A 27,776-nucleotide genomic window follows, 5' to 3' on the forward strand; every position below is an offset into this window, starting at 1 on the left:
CTCTCTGATGATAATAAACTCAAAGCTTTTAAAAACATACCCTTTGAAATGTTCATTAAGAAAACCTGTCTTTGATCCTCTGCACTGTAATGTGCCCCTGACTGCAAATGATCATCTTCTACAAAGACCACACACCACATACATGACAATGAATGTAGAATAGGTTAGTACTTTTATTATAGCTGTGACAAACAGGGTCATCACGTCGTTCATTTACAATGCGAGTAAGAATCCTGTACACTAATTCCTGAGTAAGCTATGGTACCAAAAAAACAACCAAAAAAAGTCCATTTTACATTTTTGCCTTGACATTTGATTGAAGTTATGATATAAACTAAGCAATAGACAACTGCCAGCAGTTTGGTCAACAGGTATGTATTTGAATGGAAGCGAATTTCAGTATGAAGAGTAAATTGCCCTTATGGAAATATTCCTGAGCAGTTTCCTTTCTCTCCGGCAGCTCGGATAGGAAGGATGCCTGGATGTTTGTAGTGTCTGGGTGTTATAATTCCTCCCCTTCTTTGTGCCAATCACTGCCAGATCCTGAGCTCGCCACCCCAGTCGCACGTTGCCACCACAGCGGGCAGCACAGGGTGCAGAGACACACACATGCATGCCTGCTGGTGTGCGAGCAGCGTGTGCAGCGTCCGAGCACTCTGCTGGTCGTAGAAGTGGACGGAGCCTGTGGAGCTGCCCGTGGCCAGTATGGACCCATCCGGAGAGAAGCCACACCTCACCGCATAGCCCTCAACCTAAACAATCACACCTTACATTAACAATGAAATCAATTTACACACTATACACACACCGCAAATGACCCAGGCCCACATTTTCCACTTCTATTCTGACACTTGCAGTGCAAAAAATTATCAAAATTCAGATAGGAATGGGCTATTCATGAAATACAAGTTTACAATAATGCAGCTCGAGATTGCATTGAGGATGCAATCCTGTACTGTCTGATTGAGACTCCCTCTATAGTAGTTAGAGTACCTAGTGGAAAAGCCCTAACCATCATTATTTTTATTACTGCTTTGCATGCATTTCATATTCACACGGTTTCCTTTATTACCTCCGTCATGCACATGAGAGGATTTAAGATAAAGACCACCTATGTCTATTGTTAGTAATACACATCTCAGTACTGTTTGGCAAATCATTCCCACTTAGGGGAAATAACATGCATAAACAAATAAATGACACGTTTATTCTAATTGGAATGTAAAAAAATATATATATTAGCAACGTTTAGCAGACAGACCATGTTTTTACACAAAAGACCAACGTTGAAACTACACTAAAGTTACAGCTGCTTTCTATAGCTAGCCGAAGGCTACTCATTCGTAAGACAAATGTTGACAGCAAAACCTCAGCAGGTCCCTTTAATATTTGTATAACATGTCTGAATGTCACGTTCTGTGTGTGACTCATCGGTGTAATTGTTTTTGTTTAACCATGTGCGTTTGTAGAGGACTGTAAATGACAGACCAGAGGGACTACTGCTTTTAGCTATAGAGCGGTTTGTAGAGCGTATGGATCTCCCATGCAACCGCACAGCCTCATCACCACTGACCTTGTGTCCTTCATACCGCCTCCTCTTGTTCATTCTGTATGGCCGCTGGGCAGAAAATAGGGCCATGTAGTTGCCATTGCTCTGCGCTACAAAGGAGTCCTGCTGGGGGTGAAGGGCTAGGCTGGGGCACGTGTACCGCTCCTGGATTCAATCAAGTGAATGGGAGAAGGTCAGAAAGCATTCAACTGGCTTGGCATTCATACTCAAATGATACCATCTGTATTTTCTGCTATGAAAACCACCCACATGCACTTAAATAGTCAATAAGACATATGGCTGCATGGACCGACATTGACATACATTACAGGGAGAGGAAAAATGTAGTATCCAACTATTATGGAAAACAAAAACAAGAGCTTTAAAGGGGCAATCTGCAGTTGAAACAAAGCAGCGCATCCGGTCACTGTTTTAGTAAAAAGCTGAAGGATAAGAGGCTAGAAAAATGTAACTACTCAAATTCATAAACATAGTTATGGATGCAAGGACTTACCATCCATGATATCAACATTATATACTGAACAAAAATATAAAACAACATATTAAGTGTTGGTCCTATGTTTCACGAGGCATCGTGAAATCTTCCCATATGCACAAAAAGCTTATTTCTCAAAAATGTGCATTTTTCCTTTGTCAAGATAATCCATCCACCTGACAGGTGTGGCATATCAAGAAAGCCGATTAAACAGCATTATCATTGCACAGGTGCACCTTGTGCTGGGGACAAAAGACCACCTAAATGTGCAGTTGTGTCACACAACCCAATGCCATAGATGTCTCAAGTTGAGGGAGTGTGCATTTGGCATGCTGACTGCAAGAATGTCCACTAGAGCAGTTGTCAGAGAATTGAATGTTAACTTCTAAGCCGCCTCCAATGTCATTTTAGATAATTTGGCCGTGTAACCACGCCAGCACAGGACTTCCTTATCCGGCTTCTTCACCTGTGGGATCGGAGACCAGTCACCAGGAAGGCTAATGAAACTGAGAATTTATTTCTGTAATAAACCATTGTAGGGAAAAACTCATTCTGATTGGCTAGGCCTGGCTCCCCAGTAGGTGGGGCCTATGCTCTTCTAGGCCCCACCCATGGCTTCCTGACCAGTCATGTGAAAACCATAGATTAGAGCTTAATTTATTTATTTCAATTGACTGATTTCTTTATATGAATTGTAACTCAGTAAAATCGTTGAATGTTGCGTTTATATTTTTGTACAGTATAGTTTTATTCATGCTTTGAGGCTATATTGTGTTTATTTACATTTACGACCAACATTGTTTTATTCCAATTTAATATTTTCAGTTCTGATGGGGTATGACAAATAAACTAAGCTGCATTTCTATGTTATATTCTTCAAGAACCAATGGGCATTTATACATTTATAATTCATTTAAAAGTTTTAAAAAATGATTTACTAATCTTAGATTGATAAAGTACTTTATGACTAGTTAAGAGATTTTCTTTGCTCCTTACAAGCACAGTGTGTTTGCAATAGCAGGGACAACATGGCTGGGATGAGACAAGCTATCTAGGCCTTGTCCCTTAGGGACATTTTGAAACAGAGATAACTAGGGAGGTACTAACTGAAATTATCCAATAAGAAACTATCATATACATTTTCCGTTGCAAATTGTTTTGATACAGTATGCCCTACTGAACACGACCCTGTTCTTTCTTACATGGTAGATCTGATTGGAGACCTTAGCGGTGGTTTGGAAGTCCCAGGCAATGAGCGTGCGCTCGGCAGAGTCCCGGCTGACCGAGTCACTGCTGGTCACAAACTCCCTGCCCCCGGTCAGGAACAGGATGGCCAGAGTCTGCTGGATCCGTGCCCTGTACACCCTCTCCACCTGGGAACACAGAAGATAGGGCATAAATTGAAGGTTGAATAAATACTGCATGTTGTGAAGCTTGGCTCCTCTAGCAGATATGACCACTCCAATTCCTCTGCAACATACACTACCGTTCAAAAGTTTGGGGTCACTTAGAAATGTCCTTGTTTTTGAAACATTAACAATGTCTACACTGTATTTCTGATCAATTTTGATGTTATTTTAAAATGGACAAAAAAAAAGTGCTTTTCATTCAAAAACAAGTACATTTCTAAGTGACCCCAAATTTTTGAACAGTAGTGTACATTGACACCTACTGGCAGAAAAAATAACTTTGTCATTAAAATGCACTAGTGGCTAGGCAATTGGGAACATGCCAGTCTGAACTCAAGCCAGAAGGGGTGCAGTGCACCAGTGTAGATTAGCATGCCTCGACAATGCTGTTAGCTTAGATGACTCTCGGTGACGGACAGCCACAGCGAGAGATCAGACCTGGGAACAAATATCAAATTGAGTGTTTGACAGAGCCTGCCTAGAGTGCCAGATAGAATAGTCCCAAAAGTGTAAACCTCATCTATTGTTTCCATTACGAAAGTATTTCAAAGAAAACAAATACAATTTGAATCCAGGTCTAACAGGGATAGGCCTACGGTGCTGGAGAGAAGAGATGCGGCTGACCTTGCAGGTACGGGCATCCCAGGCCTTGACCTCTGCGCTGTAACCCCCACACAGGAACACTTCAGGATCGTTGGGCTGCACTGCCAAGCACATCACCTTGAACTGGTTCCCCACCTTCACGATCTGCTGTCCTGAGGAACCAAACACAGAAACCACCACCACAAACCTCTAGCAAACAGGAGAGGAGTACGGAAAAATAACAGCTTGGATAAAGCATACATGACAGAGAAATTGGACACAGAGCCACTTCAAAGTCAAAAGGAGCCCTCAGATTAAGGAAGGTCCTGCACCACCCCAGGAAATGTTTGGTCCTGCGCCACCCCATAAGTGTACATCATATATGACAAACCCAGTTAGCACAATGTTTTGGCACAATGAATCAGTGATATCCAAATAAAGTACGAGACATTTGTGAAAGTCCTGTGATATTTTTGGAACTATGCCGTTAACCATGCAGAACAAATTAGTATTTGAAAACCAAAAGCAGCTTTTCTCACACACACACGTAAAAAAGAAGTCCAGATAAAAAGCTAATTTAAAACTGACAAAGAAATGATAAAAGATTTAAAAAACTAAACAAAAATCCACTGTTGTTTCGGCCAGCAAGTGTCAACAAGCTTTTCCTTATTAAATTATAGTGATGTTGAGCTTTAAAACAAACATTGCAGGGCTTAAATATAATCAAGCCTGAAAAGGGTGCAACAGCCCAATGTTTCCGTCAGAACGTACAGCATAAACCTGCAAGGGGACCGTTCCAGACTATACCCAAGCAGCAGACCTGTCAAAGGCTATGTGAAACGTGCCTCAGGGCCATGCGACTCCTCTTTAATCAATCCCACACACAACCAAGACTTCTATAAGCAGTGTTAAAGACTCCCTCAAAAGTGTTAAATTCTAGTAAGTGTCGGACAAAACACCACCCCATTTTTAAAATGTGTATTTCCACACAAATTTGTTTAAATGAGAAAGTGTCACCAGAAATAACCACAGACAAGGGACTCGCTTATTTATTGGGGGGAGCGAGTCCCCGTCCTATTGATCAGCAAAGTTTGTGGAATATTTCTTCAGACGTGTGGCTAGGCGGGGTGCATTTCACATCTTTGCCTTTAATGGTTGTGATTTGGGAGGGATCTGAGATCTGTCATCGAGATTCAAAGCTAATGTTCGGGGAGACTATGAGAAACCAGCATAACAAATAAGGCCTTTCGTGTTTAAATTAAGAAACATTGATTAGCTTAGCGGAGGTTGAAGATAAGGGGAGGGGACCAATCTCTGTGCTAGAGCTGATCTCCTAGCAATATGATCCACAGCGCTGGCAGAGAGAGAGAGAGAGGCAGGCAGAGAGAGAGGCAGGCAGAGAGAGAGGCAGGCAGAGAGAGAGGCAGGCAGAGAGAGAGAGAGGCAGGCAGACAGAGAGACAGAGAGACAGAGAGACAGAGAGACAGAGAGACAGAGAGACAGAGAGACAGAGAGACAGAGAGACAGAGAGACAGAGAGACAGAGAGACAGAGAGACATTGAAGATAGATGGAGCAAAAATAAAAAATCTTTCATTAGAGAAGTTACAAAAAGCAGGACACTAATGGTTAAGCAACATATGATATTATGACCACTTCACATACATTCCTCCCAGAAGGAAGAATCGTCCAAAAACACGATGAAATGGCTGAAGGCAAAAGCATAATGTATGAAAGTGGATGCTTTCAAAGTGAAGTTACAGCTTCTGTTGTAAACCCCTGCCTGTGAATATTCTTCCAGTGGCTTCCAATCACACTGGCCCAAGAACAGGCTTGAAAAAGCCCAAAAAGCAGCTGCCACTTCTCACTAATGCCCTTCTGTAGGCCAAATATGACTGCTTTAGGACTCAACAAATGTAATGAATTGGACCGAGCTTCTTGAGACAAACACTTAAGATGTCCGGTAGGGATATCCTTGTCTCATCGCGCACTAGCGACTCCTGTTGCGGGCCGGCGCAGTGCACGGCGTTTCCTCCGACACATTGGTGCGGCTGGCTCTGGGTTGGATGCGCGCTGCAGTGGTTGGGTTTCGGAGGACACATGGCTCTCGACTGTCGTCTCTCCCGAGCACGTACGGGAGTTGTAGCGATGAGACAAAATAGTAACTACTAACAACTAACTAGTAACTACTAACAAAAATTTTAAAAAAGAAAGAAAAGGTGGAAGCATGGTACCATTGAATGCAAACAAATGGCCAAAGCATGTGTTATGGTACCTTAATCTGGACCGTTGAGGTCAAGGGGTCAGATAATGTACAGTGCCTTCGAAAACTATTCAGACTTTTCCAAGATTTTGTTGTGTTACAGCCTGAATTTTTTATTTTTATTTATAAAATGTAAAATGTTTACAAATTAATTAAAAATTTAAATCTGAAATGTCTTGAGTCAATAAATACCGGACACCTTTGTTATGGCAAGCATAAATAAATTCAGGATTAAAAATATGCTTACAAAGTCAAATAATAAGTTGCATGGACTCACTCTGTGTGCAATAAGTGTTTAACATGATTTTTGAATGACTTCCTCATCTCTGTACAACCACACATACAATTATCTGTAATGTCCCTCAGTCGAGCAGTGAATATTGAACACAGATTCAACCACAAAGACCATGGAGATTTTCCAATGCCTCGAAAAATAATATTAATATTTATTATTATACCCATAAAAAGAAATTCACAAACGTGTTTACATCCCTGTTAGTGAGCATTTCTCCATTTCCAAGATGATCCATCCACCTGCGGCATATCAAGAAGCTGATTAAACAGAATGATCATTACACAGGTGCACCTTGTGCTGGGGACAATAACAGGCCATTATAAAATGTGCAGTTGTCACACAACGCCACCGATGTCTCAAGTTGAGGGAGCGTGCAATTGGCATGTTGACTGAATGTCCACCAGAGCTGTTGCCAGAGAATTTCGTGTTAATTTATCTACCATAAGCTAGTTACAGTTTTCACTTAAATCTCCTTGAAAATCTATGACAAGATCTGAAAATGGTTGTCTAGCAACGATCAACAACCAATTTGACAGAGCTTGAAGAATTTTGAAAATCCTTGTCTCATCGCGCACCAGCGACTCCTGTGGCGGGCCGGGCGCAGTGTGCGCTAACCAAGGTTGCCAGGTGCACGGTGTTTCCTCCGTCACATTGGTGCGGCTGGCTTTCGGGTTGGATGTGTAGATGGGCGAGAATTTATTTTATTTAATCCATTTTGAATTCAGGCTGTAACAATAAAATGTGGAATAAGTCAAGGGGTATGAATACTTTCTGAAGGCACTAAGTGCGGGCTCTCCAAAAGCCAGCCACGGGCTTTGCTGTTTACATTGACAGCCCATCATCTAAAGAACCCAGCCTTTCTCGTTGCAGCTGAGAGCCTCTGATTTATTGAAGAGCATCAAGAGCCAATGAATCACATCTATTGATTACAAGCTGATGCTCCAAACAGAAGCACACCACCCCAGCTCCTCAGTCCACCTGTTATTAACATATATATGAATTTGTGACTATCAGCGCGGACATAACAAATGCTGCTGCATTGATATTCTAATTATCTCAATACCTCAGGTCTGGGCCATTCACCAAAATGCGCCATCCGGAGGGATATAAATCTAGTGATGGCGGTAGAGGGAGCAAGTGAGCCTAGTCTCCCTGCCTGCCAGATAATGAAGCATCGCATACTGGTATTCATGAGTGCTGACCTGCCAGTGTAAAATTTGACTGATGGAGCCCAACTGTCATTCCAAATGGTCATGAAGAGTTTACTGTAATGTTATTTTGCAACCAAACTGAGGTAAACATGTAACTTTTCAAGAACGCTCTGTGGGATATTGTTCCGATAAAACCCTAAAGGGAGCCCAACGGGAGCATCCTCTTATGTCCTAAGGACATCCCCTGTGTGCTGGGTCAGTCCTCACACTCTGTGACCAACGACAGGAAGGGGTAAACAGGAGATAATGTCACAGCAGTCTGGTGCCTGAGGTTTGGCGGTGTGTGGGCATGCTGGATTCTGCCTGTGGATCTGCTATCGATCACTTACCCTGCCAGGTTATTTAATGGGTGGGTGAAGCAATTATCCAAGGGCTTTATTGGCAGAATTGACAGCGACGCGGGGAGAGGAAGTGCACACTGCAACGACTAATCATGTGGTGACCTAAAAGATGGAGAGCCACAGAGCTTTAAATCAACGCACGTACTTACATGTGTTTACGGTTGGGAAAAAAACACTTAAGAAAATAGGATATGCATTACTGGAGGATTTAAGGGGACGGACTTTACAAGATTTTCCACTTACGTTGGCTATGCCAGTTTAAGTGCACAATCAGCCTTATATCAAATGCTATTTGTCTCAATGATTATCCATAGTTTTCTACATATGGCATTTTTCAATGGTCTAATGTTAGATCTTGGAAAAGTCACTTTAAATAATGGCACTTTAATAATGTTCACGTCTTACATTACTCATCTCATATGTATATACTGTATTTTATACCATCTATTGCATCTTTCCTATGCCGCTCGGTCATCGCTCATCCATATATTTACATGTACATATTCTTATTTCATCCCTTTAGATGTGTGTATTAGGTAGTTGTTGTGGAATTGTTAGATTACTTGTTAGATATTGCTGCACTGTCGGAACTAGAAGCACAAGCATTTCGCTACACACTCGCATTAACATCTGCTAACCATGTGTATGTGGCCAATTAAAGTTGATTTGATTTGAAATACATGTAAAAGGGACACTAGTAGACCTAAACTAATCAAGAAAACACACAAAACATTATTTCACCAATATGAAATTACAAGTGACTTGGATTGTTCCAGAGAGTGTTGCTCACCTGTCTCCACGTCCGTCACCATGGCCGTGTTGTCAAAGGAGCCGGTGAGGAGGCGTCGCCCACAGGGGGACCAACAGGCATCTCGCACCGCCCCAGAGTGGGAGGAGTATACCTGCAGGCACTGCCCACTCTCTGCACCATCCCAAATCTGCAAAACAGGGTGTATTCATTAGTGCAAACGAGTGATGCGGGTTGACTCAGAACCCACAGTCTCAGTGGGGTGGACAGGTTTAGGGTCATTAAATATTATGTGGATGAAAGGGGGCATGCGGGTTGAATAAAGAGAGAACAATATCTTAAAATCGAAATATATTATTCTTGTGAAATGTGTACCTATAGGCTACATTGAGGTTTTTATTTCATTATTTTGAGCTGTCTGGCATTAGTGCATAAGCCTAAGCTTCATGGCCTAACTGTTCGTGCGTCAATTGCCAAATGCTTTTGGGAACAGGAAGAAAACGTTCATGTCAACCCACAGAGGCAAAAAGGACAATGTCGGAGTTGAATTCAGTAAGAGGAAAGGCGCGAAAGGAGAGTTGAAAGTAAAGAGACGGATGGCAAGAAAAGTAATGTTTCGGGAAATGTTTTTGGGTTAAGTGGTAAATGAGGATGTTGTGAAGATCTATACAAATTTGACAGTCACAAGATGAGGTCTTCAAATAGGCCTATGGCATGTCAAGGGCACTGTAGCCTCCTGTTCAGATGGGTTAAATGGAAACTGAAATCTGGACACTGACTATAGGTCCATAACCTTTCACATAGCCTTCATATTAACTCTTGCAGAATTAAGCATTTCTTGCAGTAAAGTCATATGCCAAATGTAGGCAAAGTGTTGAGAAATATGATTACTTTCTTTCAGCATCTTGAGAGAATGCAAATGCTCAGTTATATAGCATCTGTAGAGGTGCCATCATTATTAGCATCAAAGCTGATTTTAACCACAAAATATGCATCTACATCCAAGCCGAATTGAAATCTTAACAGAAACATGTTGGGTTGTTTTCAAAGCTTTCTATTTCCTTACAAATGGTCAAAACAGTATTATATCTCCGTTTTTTATTTTCTTATTGCACTCTCTCCCGTCCCTAAACATCTTTGCGAACGCGAAAGAAGAGATGAAACTTTACCGATGCTTCAAATAGATTGAAGCATTCAGTCTAACGATTTATGATATTTTGGTGAGCAAGGGTTAATTGTGTCTTTTAGGGCAACAGAAGAGAAGCTGCTGTGAAAAAGTATTTGCCCCCTTTCTGATTCTCTATTTTTACACTTTAAAATGTTTTTTTTTTATACTGAATGTTATCAGATTTAACAGAAACCTAATATTAGATAAAAGGGAACCCGAGTTTACAAGTGTAATCTTACTGTTTCTACTTATTCTATTTATTTTATTAACAAAGTTATGCAACGCCCAATTCCCCTGTGTGAAAAAGCAATTGCCCCCTTACAACCAGTTATTGAGTGTGCCACCTGTAGATGCAATGACTCCAACCAAATGCTTCCTGTCATTTTGATTAGCATCACATCCCTGTGGAGGAATTTTTGCCCACTCTTGCATAGAAAACTGCTTTAACTCAGCAAAATGTGAGTTTAAGCATGAGCTGCTCATTTCAAGTTTTGCCACAACATCTCAAGTGCGATTAGGTGTGGACTTTGACTAGGCCATTCCAAAACTTCTAATTTATTACTTTTAAGACATTTTTCATGAAGACTTGATTATGTGTTTTGGATCATTGTCAAGCTGCACTGGAGCTTCAGCTCACAAAAAACATCTAGTCTACTAGTGTGCGGTCCTCAGATTTTCACATAGTCAGGTGGTTACGGACGGGTTATTAGCCATTGCAGGTGAACAAACAGCGGACCTGCGCACCCCTAGTGCAAACAAATTCAGGTAGATTGCCCCCCATTTGCTTCTGTTTGGTTCCTAGTGAATAGATCCCTGGATACAGTGCAGCGGTTAATGAGAGACAGTCATGTTTTGAGGAACTTTAAAGGTTGTAATGGGAATTCTCATACACCCCAGAGAGAGAGCACAAAGAGACTTTTTAAAATCACACGCATTATTTTGTATCAGAAAAAGGTATGGTTCTTTAAGAGGGTGCTACACTCACACTTCGCCTAAGTAAAATCGGTAATATGGGGCATTTCAAACTGGACAATTTCCCGATAGATTACTGGGAAAAATATACTCATCGGTTTCTTTCACGGTTCTTCAATTCAAATAAATTAGCCCAAATAAAAAAAGTTGCCTCCCCCACTATCATATTGCTAAGTGTATGCAGGAGGGATTTTTTAAATTTAATTTTATCTGTAGATCAAACATTTTTAATTTTAAAAGTATATTGCATCCAATAGCACATTGGATCAAGGGTTTGTGATAAATTAAGTCCACAAGCAAACACTCAAACTACAAAACATGTCCACCTAGATCAATTGCTTTGGTGGAGAACTAGAGCTATTTGTGAAGGATATTTCGCTATCCCCTGAGTGAGACAGAGCCTGTGACATGATGACAGGGCCACTAGTCGAATACATCCTGGTGCTCTACCGTCACCTCCAGAGCCAACGGGAATGCTATTTTCAGACTGTGTGAATAAATGTCAATGTGACAAGGCAATTGAGGTAAAGCCGGCAATCCATATCTACCAGTAGGATCACGCTGAGATAATGATCTGGCGGTGAAATTGAAACCAGAGTAAAAGCCTTGGGCTGCTGTACATGTAAACAATCTCACATACTATTTGCTGCCTCCTACATTGGGGCCCCAGGCAGCCACACAGTCCTTTAGGATGGCATTGAATTACTTTTGAGAGGGAAGAAACGGTAATCTGAGGCTCTATGTTCACCTCTCACTTTGGCTGGGAAACAAGTGCATATGCACCAAAAACGGATATGCTTGCATTCATTTGGGCATAGAACTTAGAATATACTAACAACTTTAGTGGTTTAGTGTCTAGGTTAACACAGAAAATGAATGGATTGCAGCAGACCTTGGGTCAAAAACTATTTTAAATAATTTCAAAAAGTTTAGTTGGGAGTGATTGAGCTGCCCTAGCGAAATGGAACTAATAGATTAGTTGCAAAACTGCAAACTCCTCCCATAGAGGAGCCCCTCCAGCAAACACCAAAAGTACTATGGAAGTAAAGATTTAAAATGGTACTCGTCATGAACGCAGGTCTGGATTGCAGTCTCTCCCTTGTTACTAGATTTTTTACATTTTGGTCAACTATCCCTTTAAAAAGTCCCGGTGCAGTAAAAAACATGATTTTTCTGTCTTTTATATATGCACAGTACCAGTCAATAGATTGAACACACAATTTTTTACTATTTTCTACACTATAGAAGAGTGAAGACATCAAAACTACAAAATAACATATGAAATCATGTAGTAACCAAAAAAATAGGTGTTAAACAAAATCTAAATAAATTGTATATGTGAGATTCTTCAAAGTAGCCCTTTGCCTTGATGACAGCTTTGCACACACTCAGAATTCTCAAAACAGCCTTCTAATTTCCCCCCAGCACAAGGTGCACCTGTGTAATGATAGTGCTGTTTAAATCAGCTTCTTGATTATGCCACACCTGTCAAGTGGATGGATTATCTTGGAAAAGGGAGAAATGCTCACTCACAGGGATAAGCTCATTTGCTCAAACTTTGAGAGAAATACGTTTTTGTGCATATGGAAAAATGTCTTGGCTCTTATTTGAGCTCATGAAACATGGAACCAACACTTTACGTGTTGCATTTATATTTTTGTTCAGTATATATTTCCACACGGAGGTTGGAATAATACTGTGAAATTGTGAAAATGATGCCTTTTTAGTGTAATAGCTGTCTGAAAAGGCCAACAGAATTGTTAGCCTGTTTTGGTGGGAGGGAGTTTTAGCCTCCCAAGTTCATAGACCAATAAGAGAGAGAGAGTTCCAAACCTCTTTGGCAAAAACAGCTAGTTTTCAGTTGCCCCCCTCTCAGACCACTCCCTGACAGCACTAGCGAAGTTCTTGAGAAATTGCTCTTTGCTCATTTTTTTTTGTTGTACAATTTTCATTGAATACAAATCAAAATAAAGTATTTAATTGTCACCCAGAAATGATTTGATCCTGTATTGGACCTTTAAAAGTGTTTTATTTTATTTACTGACAAATTGGCTTAATTCAGTTGTAGATTAGGGCTTATTTTGAGGGTTTAAAAAAAGCAAGACAGCACTCGCTAATTCATTTATCTAGCTAATTAACTTGGAGTGCCATAAATCGATCTCAAGCAAGAAATAGCTGAATGATTTTGTGATTTGAATGCAGGCTTCGCTGATCCTAGTCGTGAAGAAACAAAGGAAAAGTGCACCAGCCTGTCACGAGTGTGATTAGGTAGTTTCTACTACTTGACAAGAGGAAGACTGCAAAAACAGCCCAATGATAATATAATAATAATATATGCCATTTAGCAGACGCTTTTATCCAAAGCGACTTACAGTCATGTGTGCATACATTCTACGTATGGGTGGTCCCGGGGATCGAACCCACTACCCTGGCGTTACAAGCGCCATGCTCTACCAACTGAGCTACAGAAGGACAAACCCTGATTCAAGTAAGTGGCAATGGTACCAACTGTCGGTGCCATGGGAGACATCTCAGTGTCAAAAGAAAGCATCTGCCAGCCCCTTTGGAAAAGTCTCCTCAGGAAACGTCAGAAATTGAGTGGGTGGTCTCATGTGTGAAGGGCAAAACTAATGATGAGAAGTTTCTATGCCATAGCATATCCAGAGGGTCTTTGAAGATCTGTGAGCCAGATCCGTCTCCCTCCATTTCATTATTGAACACTGTACTGCACAGAGCATGAAAGAGCATGGAGAAGTATGACAGCCCCCATACTCCACAGAGAGTCGACAGGAATGTGTGACATGTCAATTCAGGAACAAGCTCCTTCTTCGCTGCTCTGTACCAAACAGAATCTCCTAGAAGCTTAGAGGCAAATATTTTGGAAATGTAAAGCAGTGAAGACATTAGAGGGAATGCCAGAGCAACACAAAAAAATGAAACTGAAAATGTAATATACTGGAGTAAGTGAACTGTACAATACTATTTCTGTCTATCATGAACAACAGCAACATCTAAACAAGTTCAGCTAAATAATCATTGTAAGAGAAACACTGCCCTCTAAAGGAAAAGTTCTGACAGTAGGCTGTAAAATGTGTAGGCCTAATGTAGAAAATTAATGTTTGCAACATTTTCCATTTCACTGGTCACTTAAAGTCCTGGCAAATGAAAAATCAGCCTCCTAATGGTATCTAAGTAACAAAAAATATTAAAATTGTATTCATGTTATCAACATAAACACTATTGCGAGGCATCTGCTGTAACCATGGTGACTGTGTACAGCTACAAACATCTCTCTCCTGCAGCTAAATGACAAATAGTAGCCGACAAAAGACCAGGGCTGGCCAGGGACATAGGGTCCTCTTCTGACCTACCCGTGTCCCCTACTGACCTGTCCCCCCTTCCTCAGCTTGGCACTAATTTTTATTTGGGTTTCCCTGGATTAACTCTGCATTGCATATTCCAATTGGGTGGCCCATTCAAATTATTTGTGAGATTGATCGACTTTAGACAGATTATTATACAAACAATAAATATTGATACGGGCTCAATTAATTTGCATCCTCAAATAGGTTTTATTTAAGTAATTGGACGAGGAAAACAATTATGAATCTAGTGTTACTAACTGATCTAATCCCCAGCAACAGACAATTAACTCACAAGCCCTGTCGTCTGAGTTAGTCTGCCAAGTGACAGAGGGAGCCTAGCAGCAGTACACTTGCACTCCTGCATGAATAGGCAAATTTCATCATGAATATTTAAAATGTTAATTATACCGAGCCCATTGGTAGCAGGTAGCTAATGCTCCCTGGCGCTGTGCAGGAAACGCACTTTTGCTCTGGATCAAAATATTCCGCTTTCTGCACCAATTGACCTATGGATGAGATGAATAGCTAGCTGGTGGTTCTACTTACAATCACTCTTTCAGTGTCTCACTTTGGGTAACGCCTTGCTAGGGGCGAAGTCTAGGAAGATCCAGTCACACAAAGTCGGTCATAGACGGGTGCAACCGCCAATAGAGAAACAATCGACAAGGTCCTCTACTCAGCATCGACTTGGACCACTGCTTAACTGTTCACAGGTAGACGGTCAAGAACTCAGCCGCCAAGCGCAGGACAGAAGCTTCGTGCTGAGGATTGCCCTCACATGACAGCTAGCTCTCGCTTTACCAGCCCAGATACCTGCTTCGTGTTGCTTATTCCAACCAAAGTGGAAGAAATGAAATATACTCGAGATTCGGTTAGCCAGACTCTAAACTAACCTTGCTAGCTAAGAAAGAACGCACATTCTTCAGTTAGTGGTGTGCTTGCTATAGCTAGGCTACTAGTCTCTCGCGTTCCCATACCTCAAATCACATACTCCCTTGGAGGCCTGGAGATTGATTGGATGTTACATTTAAGACCCACCAAAAAATAGCTAGCCACAATGAGGTTCGTTTTGAGAAGCAGCTAGCTAGTTAACTAGGTTGCCTTCAAGGTTAGCCAAATTCTCAAAATGAACCTCATAGCTAGCTATTTTTTTGGCCTTCAAAAAATGTCTAGTTCTAAAAGGTCATTTTGTTCTAAAAGTGCTAATTTTGTTGACATTTTCCGCCCTCGCACACTGTTGCTCCTATGGCACTAATCTGGTGAGCACCTTTGGAGCTCCAGCCAAGCAAGGCACATCACTGATTTACAGCAGTTTTCGACCCCTCTTCAGCTCATTTCTGCCATGGTACTTCCCCAAGCTTCCTATTTTAGGGACGAGGCTACTAACCCTCGACGTGAACACTAAGTTAGCTAGCTAAACGCCCGGTAACACTGGCTGCACAGCTAAGTATTGGTGAAGCACACGACAAGATCTCCCTCCCCGGGAAGTATGCTTGATATAACTAGACTACTGACCCACTGGGCGAACGGACTCGCTATAGCTATACAGCTACGCTTCGAATAGCAGATGCATAGCCCGAGTCTCCATACCAGAGATATGGCTACTTTTACCACTGCACAGGGCGAGTCCCCTGCTGTGATGCAGTTAGCCCACGCCACACCACTAGGCGAAGCTCACTTAGAAGTATGCAATTCACGTTCTTCAGCCATCAGTGTGCAAGCAATAGCTAGGAAACTGCCAGCCAGCTAATACCAGGGCTACCGTCCGCCAGTACACACTTTGAGCTAGCTCTTATACCTACACTGGGTAGTGTTACTTTCCCCCTTGTGTAGTTTGCCCTCGCTGGCTAGGTTGACCAGTTGTGCCTTGGTACTATGGTCGTGGGAGATGTTTCAGCCTGTAAAGAGCAATAGTGTTCTGCGGCTAACTACAGTTATGCGTTTAGCTAGGTGAGTTGTAGACCCCACGGCCAGGCTTTAGGCTTTGAGTAGCTCACATATAAACCAGCTGCCAGAACCTTCTCGCTCAGCGTTATGGCTATTGTTTTTGTTCCAAGGCATCTCTGTTCAAGATATCTATAATGTGGCATGCTGGGGTACCCCCCCATACATTTGTGAGGTTCTACGAACTGGACGTCACTACACCCTCGTTAGAACATAGTGCTTATTGTCGGGACTCCTGAGGGTTGATCCGATCCAGACATGGCTTCGGATAGTATCTGAGCTCTACTTGATTTGGCTATATCCCCAAAGTGACCGAACGAGTAATTGAAATAGAACTTCAGGTTACCTAATGTAACCCCGGTTCTATGATATTATGAGTGAGGTCTCTCACCGCATTACTCTTCATGCTTTGCGTAAGGAAGATGAACGTACTTAGACGTGAACATGGGAGCAGACTACAGCTCCTTATATGGAAAGTGGGTTGGTCCACTATTGATCATTGCTCCTGTCCGACAGGCGTTGTGTGATTGGACCTTCCTAGACTCCATCCCTAAGAGGTGTTACCCAAAGTGAGAGACATCATAGAACCTAGGTTACATTAGGTAAACTTAGGTCTTCCTGGGTCGTTTTAATTGGGGCACACCGTAGCAAAACATTTTGCAACAGAAAATTAAAACAATTTCTTATCTGGCAAGTTAAGGTAGTCCCTCACAGTTTCATTCCATTTTCTTCCATTTGGTGCCATACGACCCCGGTGAAATGTGGTAGGTAGTAGTGTTACATTTACATTTAAGTCATTTAGCAGACGCTCTTATCCAGAGCGACTTACAAATTGGTGCATTCACCTTATGACATCGAGTGGAAAAGTCACTTTACAATAGTGCATCTAAATCTTAAAGGGGGGGGGGGAATTACTTATCCTATCCTAGGTATTCCTTAAAGAGGTGGGGTGGGGTGTTACATGGTATACCGAAACGTCAATACTCTCTCGATACTAGAACATACTTTTGGGTACTTCTGGCAAATGTGTCCCATGTCATCTACTGATTGAGAGAGGCACAAGTCTCTTTCAGCACAGCTGATATTCCCATAGCGCACTCATTGCTAGCTCTAGCCTGCCATGAGGAAACACTGAGCATGATTACATATAATGTTCCATTTAAGCGGTTTGTGGGTGCAGCTCTGCCTGGACAGCCTTGCAGAAGAAATAACAGCCAGCACAGAGAAGCACGAGATTAGAAAGTTGAGTGGAGTTTCCCCCCAGTAGTTAACACCATCAACGTTTCCCTTTACTGTGGGATTATGTGATCGAATCAACGCAATATTAACCACTTTCAATGCAACATACCGAAACAAAACTAACTATGCAAGACTTTGTATGCAAAACATTTAGTTGTAGGCATAGAGCATCAGATTTTATTGCATTGGCAGGCATGACTCAGGCCCGTACTCTACACAGAGTACAGACCGGTGAGCCATAACCAATCAGAGCTGCTGTAGACCTATATGCAAATAGACCCTTGCCATATATGGATGTGCCATTCACTTTGAACTGGACTATTTTACAGCATGAGCAGTCAGGATTATTACACAATTGTTTTGAGATCAAAGCGAGTGCTGCATGTAGCCACGTGTGCACATTTGTTCATATTCTTTGCTAGTTAGTGCGTTATTGGCCCGAATTATAGCAACTTTGTAGTCAGCAATGTGGGAGTGATTGCTTCCAACAAGAGCAAAGTGTGTACATTTGAAGCGATCTTTGAAAAGCAAGTCTGGTACAGAGATTTTAAAAAATAATGTCTTTAAAAAAAAAAGGTCAGTGTTGTATTTTGAGACAGGCTTGAATAAGCTAAGTAGCGAATAAGCAGAGGGTATTATAATTTGTCTGATTCTCTGTAATGGGAATAATGAAAGTGGTTTCTTACATTAAACACCACAACAAAATGTTTCGCCACCTCCTTGTCTGAAGGACAAGTGGATAAACAGGTTAATGTCAAGCCCTGCGTGTTTTTTTCTTCTTCCAAAAGTCTCATGGAATGTAGGCCTACATTGAACACCACACATTGGCTGCTACTGTAGACAATGATAGAACTGCTATTTTCATGTTCAAATGTTATGATGCATTTTCTCATGGTAGGCCTACATTTTAATCAAATAGCCACAGTAGCCTAGTAGGTCACTGTTAAAACAGTCAATTAAAGCGGGTACAGCTACAGTGTTCACAGTAAACGCGCACCTGAAGTTGCACAGAATTAATATAAATAGTTTTTTTTATTTTTTATTCCCTAATAATCCTGTTCACATCTGAAATCAGGCCATAAAAAGAAACATTCTACCACAGTGACCATGTCAATCAAATTCCATTTGATTCGGACATTTAAAGTTTGTATGTGAAAACTATTTCTAAGATGCATACTTACAGGTGTTTCCTGAACTCTTCACTCGGCATAACAGGGAGGCTTGCTGCTGGCACATGTGCAGATTAAGCCGCTTACATGCCCTAATAATTTGAAAGATTGCGCTGAAACCAGGGGTTTTAATTGGTGTATGTATGCTATGCCTACTTCGATTTTGACCTTAAGATAAGCAGAGTAAGATGTTTACATGTCAATTTCCATACTCTGCTTACTGCCGTAAATCAATGTAATATCAAATGATTTGCGTGCATGCAAATGTGCTCACCACTGGGAGTTTGTGTGTGAATGACATCATGGCACTTTTATAAAAGAAGAGACTGCTTCTATGTAAATGTTGTTGATCAGTACAATAAAATATGTCCCAAATGGAAGGTATACAGATTGATTTCATGAGGCTACAGATGGAAAACAGCCAAAACAAGCTCAATGCATTCACGTGTATTGTGAACAGGCCTAGGCTACATCTTGATTTACCCAGCCTATCAATAGAGATTTACCATTCAAATAAATGATTACCATTATGCTGTTATGTAGTTAGACTGGTAAAAAAAACTAATTGAAATTGATTGTATGATTGTATCATTTATTAATTAAAGCATACATTCAAAAATCTATGGAATTATATTGAACTCAAAATATATCTGGAACAAGTGCCATCCTGTGACTAATACGCATTCTTATTTTGTTGTTGCTGTGGTATCATTTGGGTATTGTTTTGGTATGTACTATTGTGATGGTATCGAGTATTGTGATACTGAACATGGTATCTAAGTCAAAATTCTGGTATCATGACAATAGTAGGTAGTAGTGGAGGAAAGGAAATCCCATGGGTCCTGACACACATTGCTCTGACAGTGACACAGGTGTTTCTAAAGGCAGCATGTCTCGCTGTTATCATCCATCTTACCGTCTAACCTGGTGAGCCACTTACATTGAACATCAGATCTGTACACTAATTACCCACTTACCTGTCCCTAGGACTGACAAGTGTAAAAGTATGCCTGTGTGTAGGCTATGATTTACCCTACGACATGTATGACCGAAAACATGGAGCACTCAATGGCTCACACACCATTTACCACATCATCATGGTTACCTTGACAGTCTTGTCCATGGAGGCAGACAGTAGGAGATGGCTGAGCTGGGGCACTGGGCACCACTGGATCATGTTGATTGGAGCCTGGTGGGCCTGGAGGCTGAGCTGCATGCACCTGGGCACCGCTGCCCTGCCAGGCCTGGGCCCCAGGTACGGACGCACCCGCTCAGAGACCTCTGTCAGCAGCCTGGAGACAGTGGACTTATCATTTGTTTCCAAAGAGGTTGGTTCTTCTCTCGTTCCTTGTGTGGCCAACCTCTGTCTCTTAGGAATGTATGGCGAGACACCAGGTGGTGCAGCCTGATGCCTCTTCGCTGTGGCCAAATTAACACAGTATTGTGGAGCAGTGTATGGTTTTGAGTTTGAGCTGTTCTCCACAACCCCTGAGAGACCCAATGGAAGGGGATAAATCTCCCTGTGAGGTTCAGACACTGTCCTACCATCACCACATTGTCCTATTTCCAGTTGTTTGTCATGGGGACTGGGTAATAATGGTCCGTAGAAATTAGAATCCAACCATTTCTGGTTTCCTTGGGACTGCCTGATATCATCCATGGGACAGTTGGCAAGATGAGGGAGTGATCCGTCATCATCCTCCTGGTCAGAATCAGCATAGGCCACTAACGAGGTCATTGTCCTTTCCCCAGAACCCTGTGGGATGTCAATTAAAGAGACAGGTTTAAAGCAGTGTTAAATGTTTTCTTTTATTTTTTAATTAACCTTTATTTAACCAGGTAGGCTAGTTGAGAACAAGTTCTCATTTACAACTGTGACCTGGCCAAGATAAAGCATAGCAGTGTGAACTGACAACACAGAGTTACACATGGAGTAAACAAGTCAATAGCACAGAAAAGGGAGGGAAAAAAAGTCTATATACATTGTGTGCAAAAAGCATGAGGTAGGCAAATAAGGTGAAGTAGACTACAGAGATGGCAAGGTCTTTTCCTGGAGAAAACCAACCTGCAAGAATTCAGATCACACCCACATCTGTTTCTTTCAACTTTACGAGCAGTGACAATGAGGATCATCCAAGACACTCCGTGAGGCCTGCTTCTCCCAAGATTTTTTAGGCCAGAAAGAGAAGAAGAAGATGCGGAAGAGGCCAACACAGAGGAGAAGGAAGAATGCAAGACTATCCAACCACATGGAGCATGACCAGAACAAGGCTGTGATGAACATTTCTGGAGAACCCCTTTCTGATGACAGTGTAAGGGTCTTGTCTAAACGAATGTCTTTTGCTCCCTCGTACTCAGCTAATTAACTTAACTCATATGCATGTGTCTGTGCTAATGTTTGTGTTGCTTTGTGCCAATGTTTGTTTGTTTTTTAAAATCTAATTTCACTGCTTGGTCAAGTTACTTGATGTGGAATAGAGTTCCATGTAGTCATGGCTCCATGTAGTACTGTGTGCCTTCCCATAGTCTGTTCAGGACTTGGGGACTGTGAAGAGACCTCGTGGCATGTCTTGTGGGGTATTCATGGGTGTCTGAGCTGTGTGCCAGTAGTTTAGACTGACAGCTCGGTGCATTCAACATGTCAATACCTCTCATAAATAAAAGTAGTGATGAAGTCAATCTCTCCTCCACTTTCAGCCAGAAGAGATTGACATGCATATTATTTATATTAGCTCTCTGTGTACATCCAAGGACCAGCTGTCCTGCCCTGTTCTGAGCCTATTACAATTTTCTTAAGTTCTTTTTGTGGCACCTGACCACACGAGGTGCGACAAAACTAGGGCCTGTAGGACCTGCCTTGTTGATAGTGTTAAGACATTATGTTTAGTTTGTGTCACGTTTACCCTTTAAAACAGGTTCTCCACATCAAAATGTGTAAATTTGTTATGTTGCATTCTGGACAAAGTGGATTTAGGCTTAAAATGTGTTTGAGGGCACAGAAACTGACTGACCTGACACTGGTGTCTGTAGTTGGAAATGTATTTTTCTTGTACCAGGCCTTCAGATGTAGAAACAAAATAGGTCAATAACATACGCACGATACATACTAGAGGTTGACCGATTAATCGGAATGGCCGATTAATTAGGGCCGATTTCAAGTTTTCATAACAATCGGAAATCTGTCATTTTGGACGCCGATTTTGCAGATTTTTTTTTTTACTTAAATAGGCAAGTCAGTTACGAACAAATTCTTATTTTCAATGACGGCCTAGGAATAATGGGTTAACTGCCTTGTTCAGGTGGAGAACGACAGATTTTTACCTTTGTCAGCTCGGGGATTCGATCTTGCAACCTTTCGGATACTAGTCCAACACTAACCACTAGGCTACCTGCCGCCACAATTGAAAGGGGTCCTCAGAGTTATATTTCAGATAAGAGAGCCCCCTCAGGCAGAAAGCCTGATAGAACTCATCTCCAAGTACATTGATTACTTTATTAAGCCTTTTCTGCCATCACACCCAGCCTTTCTTCAAGACACCACAGATGTGTTGAATAAAATCAAGGAATTGAGGCACAGCTTCCTTTTCAGTCACCTTGGATGTGTCTTTGTACATCACCATTGAATATGAAGGATTGGCAGCTATGCACCATTCTTGAGTACTCTGCCTGACACGCCTCCCTCAGAATTCATTCTCACTGACTGAGTGGACTCTAAATAATAGAAATGTTGTCTTCCAGAACCTCATCTTTAAACAAGTTAAAGCATGTGCCATTGGAGCTTGCTACAGCCCTTACTACGTTGGATTGTACTTCGGTAAATGGGAAAATGACTTCTTTCTGGATCCTTCTAAAAAAAAAATTAAAAAGTTATTTTACCAGATTATATGGCTCAGAAGATTCACTTATTTCCTTCCACCAACACCTTAACCCTAACATCAAACTGACTATTGAGTACACCAAAGAGAACCTACATTTTTGGGGATCTTGACATCAGTAAAAATGACAGGCTTTTTGCACACATACAACTTTAAGAAACCTACAGATGGGAATACCATTCGGAGGGCACACAGTTTCCATCCCAAAAGGCTAAAATAGAAAATTCCTTATAGCCATTTCTAAAGAGTCTGCAGAATTTGCAATCAGGAAACAGACTACAGTGTCAAATCTGCTGTATTGGAGAATCGCTTCTTGAGTCGGGGTTCAAATTCGGAAAGGGCCGGATGACTTGACAGAGAGGACTTGTTGTGGAGGGGAGTTCCTCGTGATGCACAAGAGAGCGTGTACTTTTTTTTACAAATTATAAACTGGGTGGTTCGAGCCCTGAATGCTGATTGGCTGAAAGCTGTGGTATATCAGACCATATACCATGGGTATGACTAACAATTATTTTTACTCTTCTAATTACATTAGCAACCAGTTTATAATAGCAATAGGGCACCTCAGGTTTGTGGTATATTGCCAACGTACCACGGCTAAGGGCTGTATCCAAGCACTCCTTGTTGCGTCGTGCATAAGAACAGCCCTTAGCCGTGGTATAATGGCCATAAACCACACCCCTTCGGGCCTTGTTGATTAAATATTGCATAGAACATTAGTCTTTAAAAGAGAATTGGGGAATCATCCAAAGTGATACGCTAATACGCAAACTCTTCCCAGAGACACCAGTCATAAGCTTTAAGAGACAAACTCGTCCACAGCTACCTTCCTGGTGACTCTCAAAAGACTAAACCACAAACCCAGCTGGCTCTTTCAAATGCAACCATTGTAGAAATATTGCACAGAAAAAGTATTTTGTTGACACAGAATATCAAGTCAAACATTTAATTAACTGTAAAACCACCAGCTTAACAGAACACCAGTGCCCCAAAAGAGTAGGCAACTAAGACTACCCCATGGCAAGGCACTACAAGTCCTTACACCATGGTAACCCTGCCTCCCTACAAGCTATGGGTATTGATCATGTACCGGCCTCAATCAGAAGAGGGGACCATCTTAAACCACTAACATTTTTTGGTTTTACAAACTGCAGGGCACTAAGTACCTTGGTTAAAAATGAAGATATCGATTTCTCTCCATTCCTGTAGGGTCTTAGTGGTCCCTTTGCTGTCATCTAGTGGACATATTGCCCAACTACCCTCTGTTTGGAAAGCCGTGGTCCATGTTTGCTGTCATGACCCCTCCTGTCTCAGCCTCCAGTATTTATGCTGCAGCAGTTTGTGTCAGGGGTCAGTTTGTTATATCTGGAGTACTTCTCCTGTCCTATTCGGTGTCCTGTGTGAATTTAAGTGTGCTCTCTCTAATTCTCTCTTTCTTTCCCTCTCTCGGAGGACCTGAGCCCTAGGACCATGCCTCAGGACTACCTGACATGATGACTCCTTGCTGACCCCAGTCCACCTGGCCCTGCTGCTGCTCCAGTTTCAACTGTTCTGCCTTATTATTATTGGACCATGCTGGTCATTTATGAACATTTGAACATCTTGGCCATGTTCTGTTATAATCTCCACCCAGCACAGCCAGAAGAGGACTGGCCACCCCACATAGCCTGGTTCCTCTCTAGGTTTCTTCCTAGGTTTTGTCCTTTCTAGGGCGTTTTTCCTAGCCACCGTGCTTCTACACCTGCATTGCTTGCTGTTTGGGGTTTTAGGCTGGGTTTCTGTACAGCACTTTGAGATATCAGCTGATGTACGAAGGGCTATATAAATAAACTTGATTTGATCTAGTGCACTATGAAATGTATAGCTCGCATACACCCACTCCTATTCAAGGCTAGAACTACTTTGTCTTTTCTAATACTTCTAACTTTAATATTCATTTTTATACCTTATCTATTTCACTTTTGAATGTACAATATTGTTACTAGGTGTTGTCTCATGAATATTGACTAACTATTCTGTAACCATCCCTTCTTCAATCCACATAGATTGGGGCAAATACAATGTCTTTTGAACAAAGCATCTTTGTACTCCCTGACAAAGGCCTTGCAGCCGAAACGAAACAGTTTGAAAATATTTGTTCAATTGAACATGCCATACAAATAAAGACATTAGTTAGTTATATGAAGAGTGCCTTGGTCCTCCTTCCTTTTTGATGTACAATTTCCTAAGAGCTCCTTCTATCTACAAAGACCTATTGTGTACCTTAGGAGTGCTTCCCTTCCTTTTTTCTAATAAGTACCTCAAAGGCTGTTGAAGAACGGTGCCAGTTTCAGTAAAAACCATCATGCTACATAACAAACATTGACGTGAACTTAACACACCCTTTGTCTATTACATTGAGGCTTAAGCTCTATCCATATGCAATTCCCTCTCCACTTCCATCCACTCTGCACAACAATTTACTTCATAAGAGATACTAGTGACATCGGCTGGATTGAAGTATTGCAGACCACACTAGAATCTACATCATTTGCAGTCTACATCAGACAGTTTCCTCCACAATCTACTCCTGGGCTAAAGAGCACTTTCAATAGAGATTGAACATGGTTTTTTTTAGTTCATGAGTAGGCATAACATGGGCCACCCAGACAACCACACGCTACAAAAAATATAAATAAATAAAAAATGTGTTTATGGGATTAGAGAGAAGATGACAGCGGTTGTGTCGAAGGAAAGTAGGCCGGGTTCGAACCTATAACAACACTGTAGACGCGTGCCGGAGGCTGCAGCAATACTGCTAGACCAGCCAGGCCAGAAGAACAACTCTTACTTTATATTTCAGTGATTTAGCAGACGCCCTTATCCAGCATGAACTACAAGAGCAATTCGAGTTAAGTGCCTTGCTCAAGGACACAGACGGATGATTTCTCACTTAGACAGCTCAGAGACTCAAACCAGTGACCTTTCGGTTGCTGGCCCAACGCTCTTAACCACTAGGCTACCATCCAATGTAGCTTTTTATTTAGACCTTTTTTGGAAGTACACCGGCTGTGACAACAGAAATGACGACAGTTGCTCAGGGAAACTTCATTATTTGATAAGTACCTAATGTATTTTGACATTATTAAGCTTGACAAGTTGGTGAATGGCAAGTTGAATGGCTGCTTCCTGGGCTTAAAGTAGAATTGGCATATTCAACGTCTCCTGGAAGGACGAATTCTAGTTCAGGGTGTACCCACATGTCTCAATCTATGAAAGAAGACTTGAAATAGACAAGATGGCAGCCTAATTGTTGGATTACTTCATTGAGCAAAAAAAAAATAATAATAATAATAATAAACGGAGCATTTTTTAAATTCAAACGGAACCCCTACAACTGAACCAGTCCATTTTACGAGACTCCGGTTTCCACAAATCAAGTTAGAATACGGCATCGCTAAGGTTGGTCGAAAAAATATCTGTGCTACAGCAAATAGTACCTAATGGAAACCTGTAACTTTTTAACCTTTAACTAAGCAAGTCAGTTATGAACACATTTTTATTTACAATGACGGCCTACACCGGTCAAACCCGGACGACGCTGGGACAATTGTGCACCGCCCTATGGGACTCCCAATCACAGCCGGTTGTGATACAGACTGGATTCAAACCAGAGTGTCTGTAGTGACACCTCTAGCACTGAGATGCAGTGCCTTAGACCGCTGCGCCACTCGAGAGTAACTCCCAGTATGATGTAGATTTAAAAAAATAAAAATGTAACACCAAATAACATTACTTGGTGTTCCAATCTGTAGCCATCTTGGCAGCTGAAAAACTGCTAGCCTAACAGGGCTCTACACTGAACTTTGTTACATGGAGCACATGTGCGTTTAAGTTGAAAAATGTAGGAGCACAATAACAAATTTAACGTAACAAGCAGTTTTTTTTGGTCATGATTCTGTGCTCTAAGTGCAGTGGTGCTCCTAAATTTAAATACTTAAAAGTGCACAACAGTTCTAGTAATTGGTCCTCTTATAGACATTATTAGCAATAGATATTTATTAGCTTTCTGTCAGAGTAGGTCTAATCATAATGTCACTGGTAGCAATTATCTGCTTTCAGAAACTAGAATACCAAAATGTTTCAAATGTTGCTTTGTTACAAATCCTGACAACACATTGGGCCCTGTGATTGTTCCAACAGGAATCTGTTCCCTAAACTACCTAAATAACAAGGATGTCAACAAACCATGCATACAACGTAGCATGATCAATTCCCCTAGCTAACTAGCTGCCGAATAGGCATCAACTCACAACGTAGCTTATTCTTAATGCTTGTCCATAGGCTACCAGTGTGAGGACAGACATTTTTCGTGGAAAAAAAACAACAAAATTGCTCACTCCCTACCTGGTCTCTTACTCTGCCGATATTCAACGTTGTATGCGTTGTTTACGAAGTTTTTGGAACGTTCCACAAATTATACCCACCCATGAGGAAATGCGTTTTGCACCATTTACTAGACGGCTATTAGCCCAATAACGGACTAAAGGAGCCTAACGTTACTGTACTAATTTTAGTCCAATGCCCTTCCATGTTCTGTTTAAAGGATCATTTTCTCTGGAAACCAAAACGTACTCCATCTAAACGTGAAACGATTCTCAATTGCGGTAACGGTCCTATAAACATAAATCACCTCTACTTTCATATCACAAATGCAAAACACACCACTTACTGTACACTGAGTGACCCGGTTAACACATTTGCAGCCTACAGTCATTTTTAATGACTTCCGTCTTCGCTGTAAACATGGACAGATGGCGGTGTACGGAACCGTAATCATTTAAAGGTGTAGTAATTACATGGGCAAATTGGATAACCATTTACTGAATTCATGGACAATCGCATAACATTAGTCACAGTCATTAACTAGCTAGCAACTCAAGCAAGAAGCTGTCTAGCAATATCCATATTCCTGTGTCTATAACAGGTATGCCACTACAGTTAACGGTTACGGGAATGGTAGTTGTAGCTAACGTTACTTACGATTCAGTGAAGTGGTTAAGGAGAAAGTAGAGTAATTGCATGTAACCAATGCGTCCAGCTAAAAATGTTGGATGCGTTCTTCTTCGATGGAGTTTAACTTCCTCTTCGATGAGGATTAACGGCGGTTGAC

General features: G+C 41.5%; 1 protein-coding gene across 4 annotated transcripts; it reads right to left on the reverse strand.

The window, feature by feature from the left end:
• Window positions 1–155: 155 nt before the first annotated feature.
• On the reverse strand, window positions 156–27,776 carry wdr25 (WD repeat domain 25). 4 transcript variants are annotated; one of them, XM_046366405.1, is made up of 7 exons: window positions 27,647–27,776; window positions 19,855–20,505; window positions 8,935–9,082; window positions 4,079–4,209; window positions 3,248–3,418; window positions 1,574–1,714; window positions 156–752 (listed from the first exon to the last, which is right to left on the reverse strand). In XM_046366405.1, exons 2-7 carry the CDS (start codon window positions 20,485–20,487, stop codon window positions 531–533), a joined length of 1,446 nt encoding a protein of 481 aa, XP_046222361.1. In that variant the 5' UTR covers window positions 20,488–20,505; window positions 27,647–27,776; the 3' UTR covers window positions 156–530. The 4 variants fall into 4 exon arrangements, with proteins under 4 accessions (XP_046222361.1, XP_046222360.1, XP_046222362.1 ...); XM_046366404.1 differs by lacking the exon at window positions 27,647–27,776 and adding an exon at window positions 27,336–27,509; XM_046366406.1 differs by lacking the exon at window positions 27,647–27,776 and adding an exon at window positions 27,011–27,226.

The sequence above is a fragment of the Oncorhynchus gorbuscha genome, linkage group LG10, assembly GCF_021184085.1.
Source record: "Oncorhynchus gorbuscha isolate QuinsamMale2020 ecotype Even-year linkage group LG10, OgorEven_v1.0, whole genome shotgun sequence".
Lineage (NCBI taxonomy): Eukaryota > Metazoa > Chordata > Actinopteri > Salmoniformes > Salmonidae > Oncorhynchus > Oncorhynchus gorbuscha.

Bases quoted from the DNA above. Each gene is read 5' to 3' on its own strand.
- wdr25 (XM_046366404.1), bottom strand. From the start codon at position 27,443: ATGATTACGGTTCCGTACACCGCCATCTGTCCATGTTTACAGCGAAGA. The intron at 3,419-4,078 runs GTCAGCCGCATC...CTGTGTTCCCAG, and splicing joins GGGATGCCCGTACCTGCAAG to GTGGAGAGGGTGTACAGGGC. The intron at 1,715-3,247 runs GTAAGAAAGAAC...GATTGAATCCAG, and splicing joins TCTCCAATCAGATCTACCAT to GAGCGGTACACGTGCCCCAG.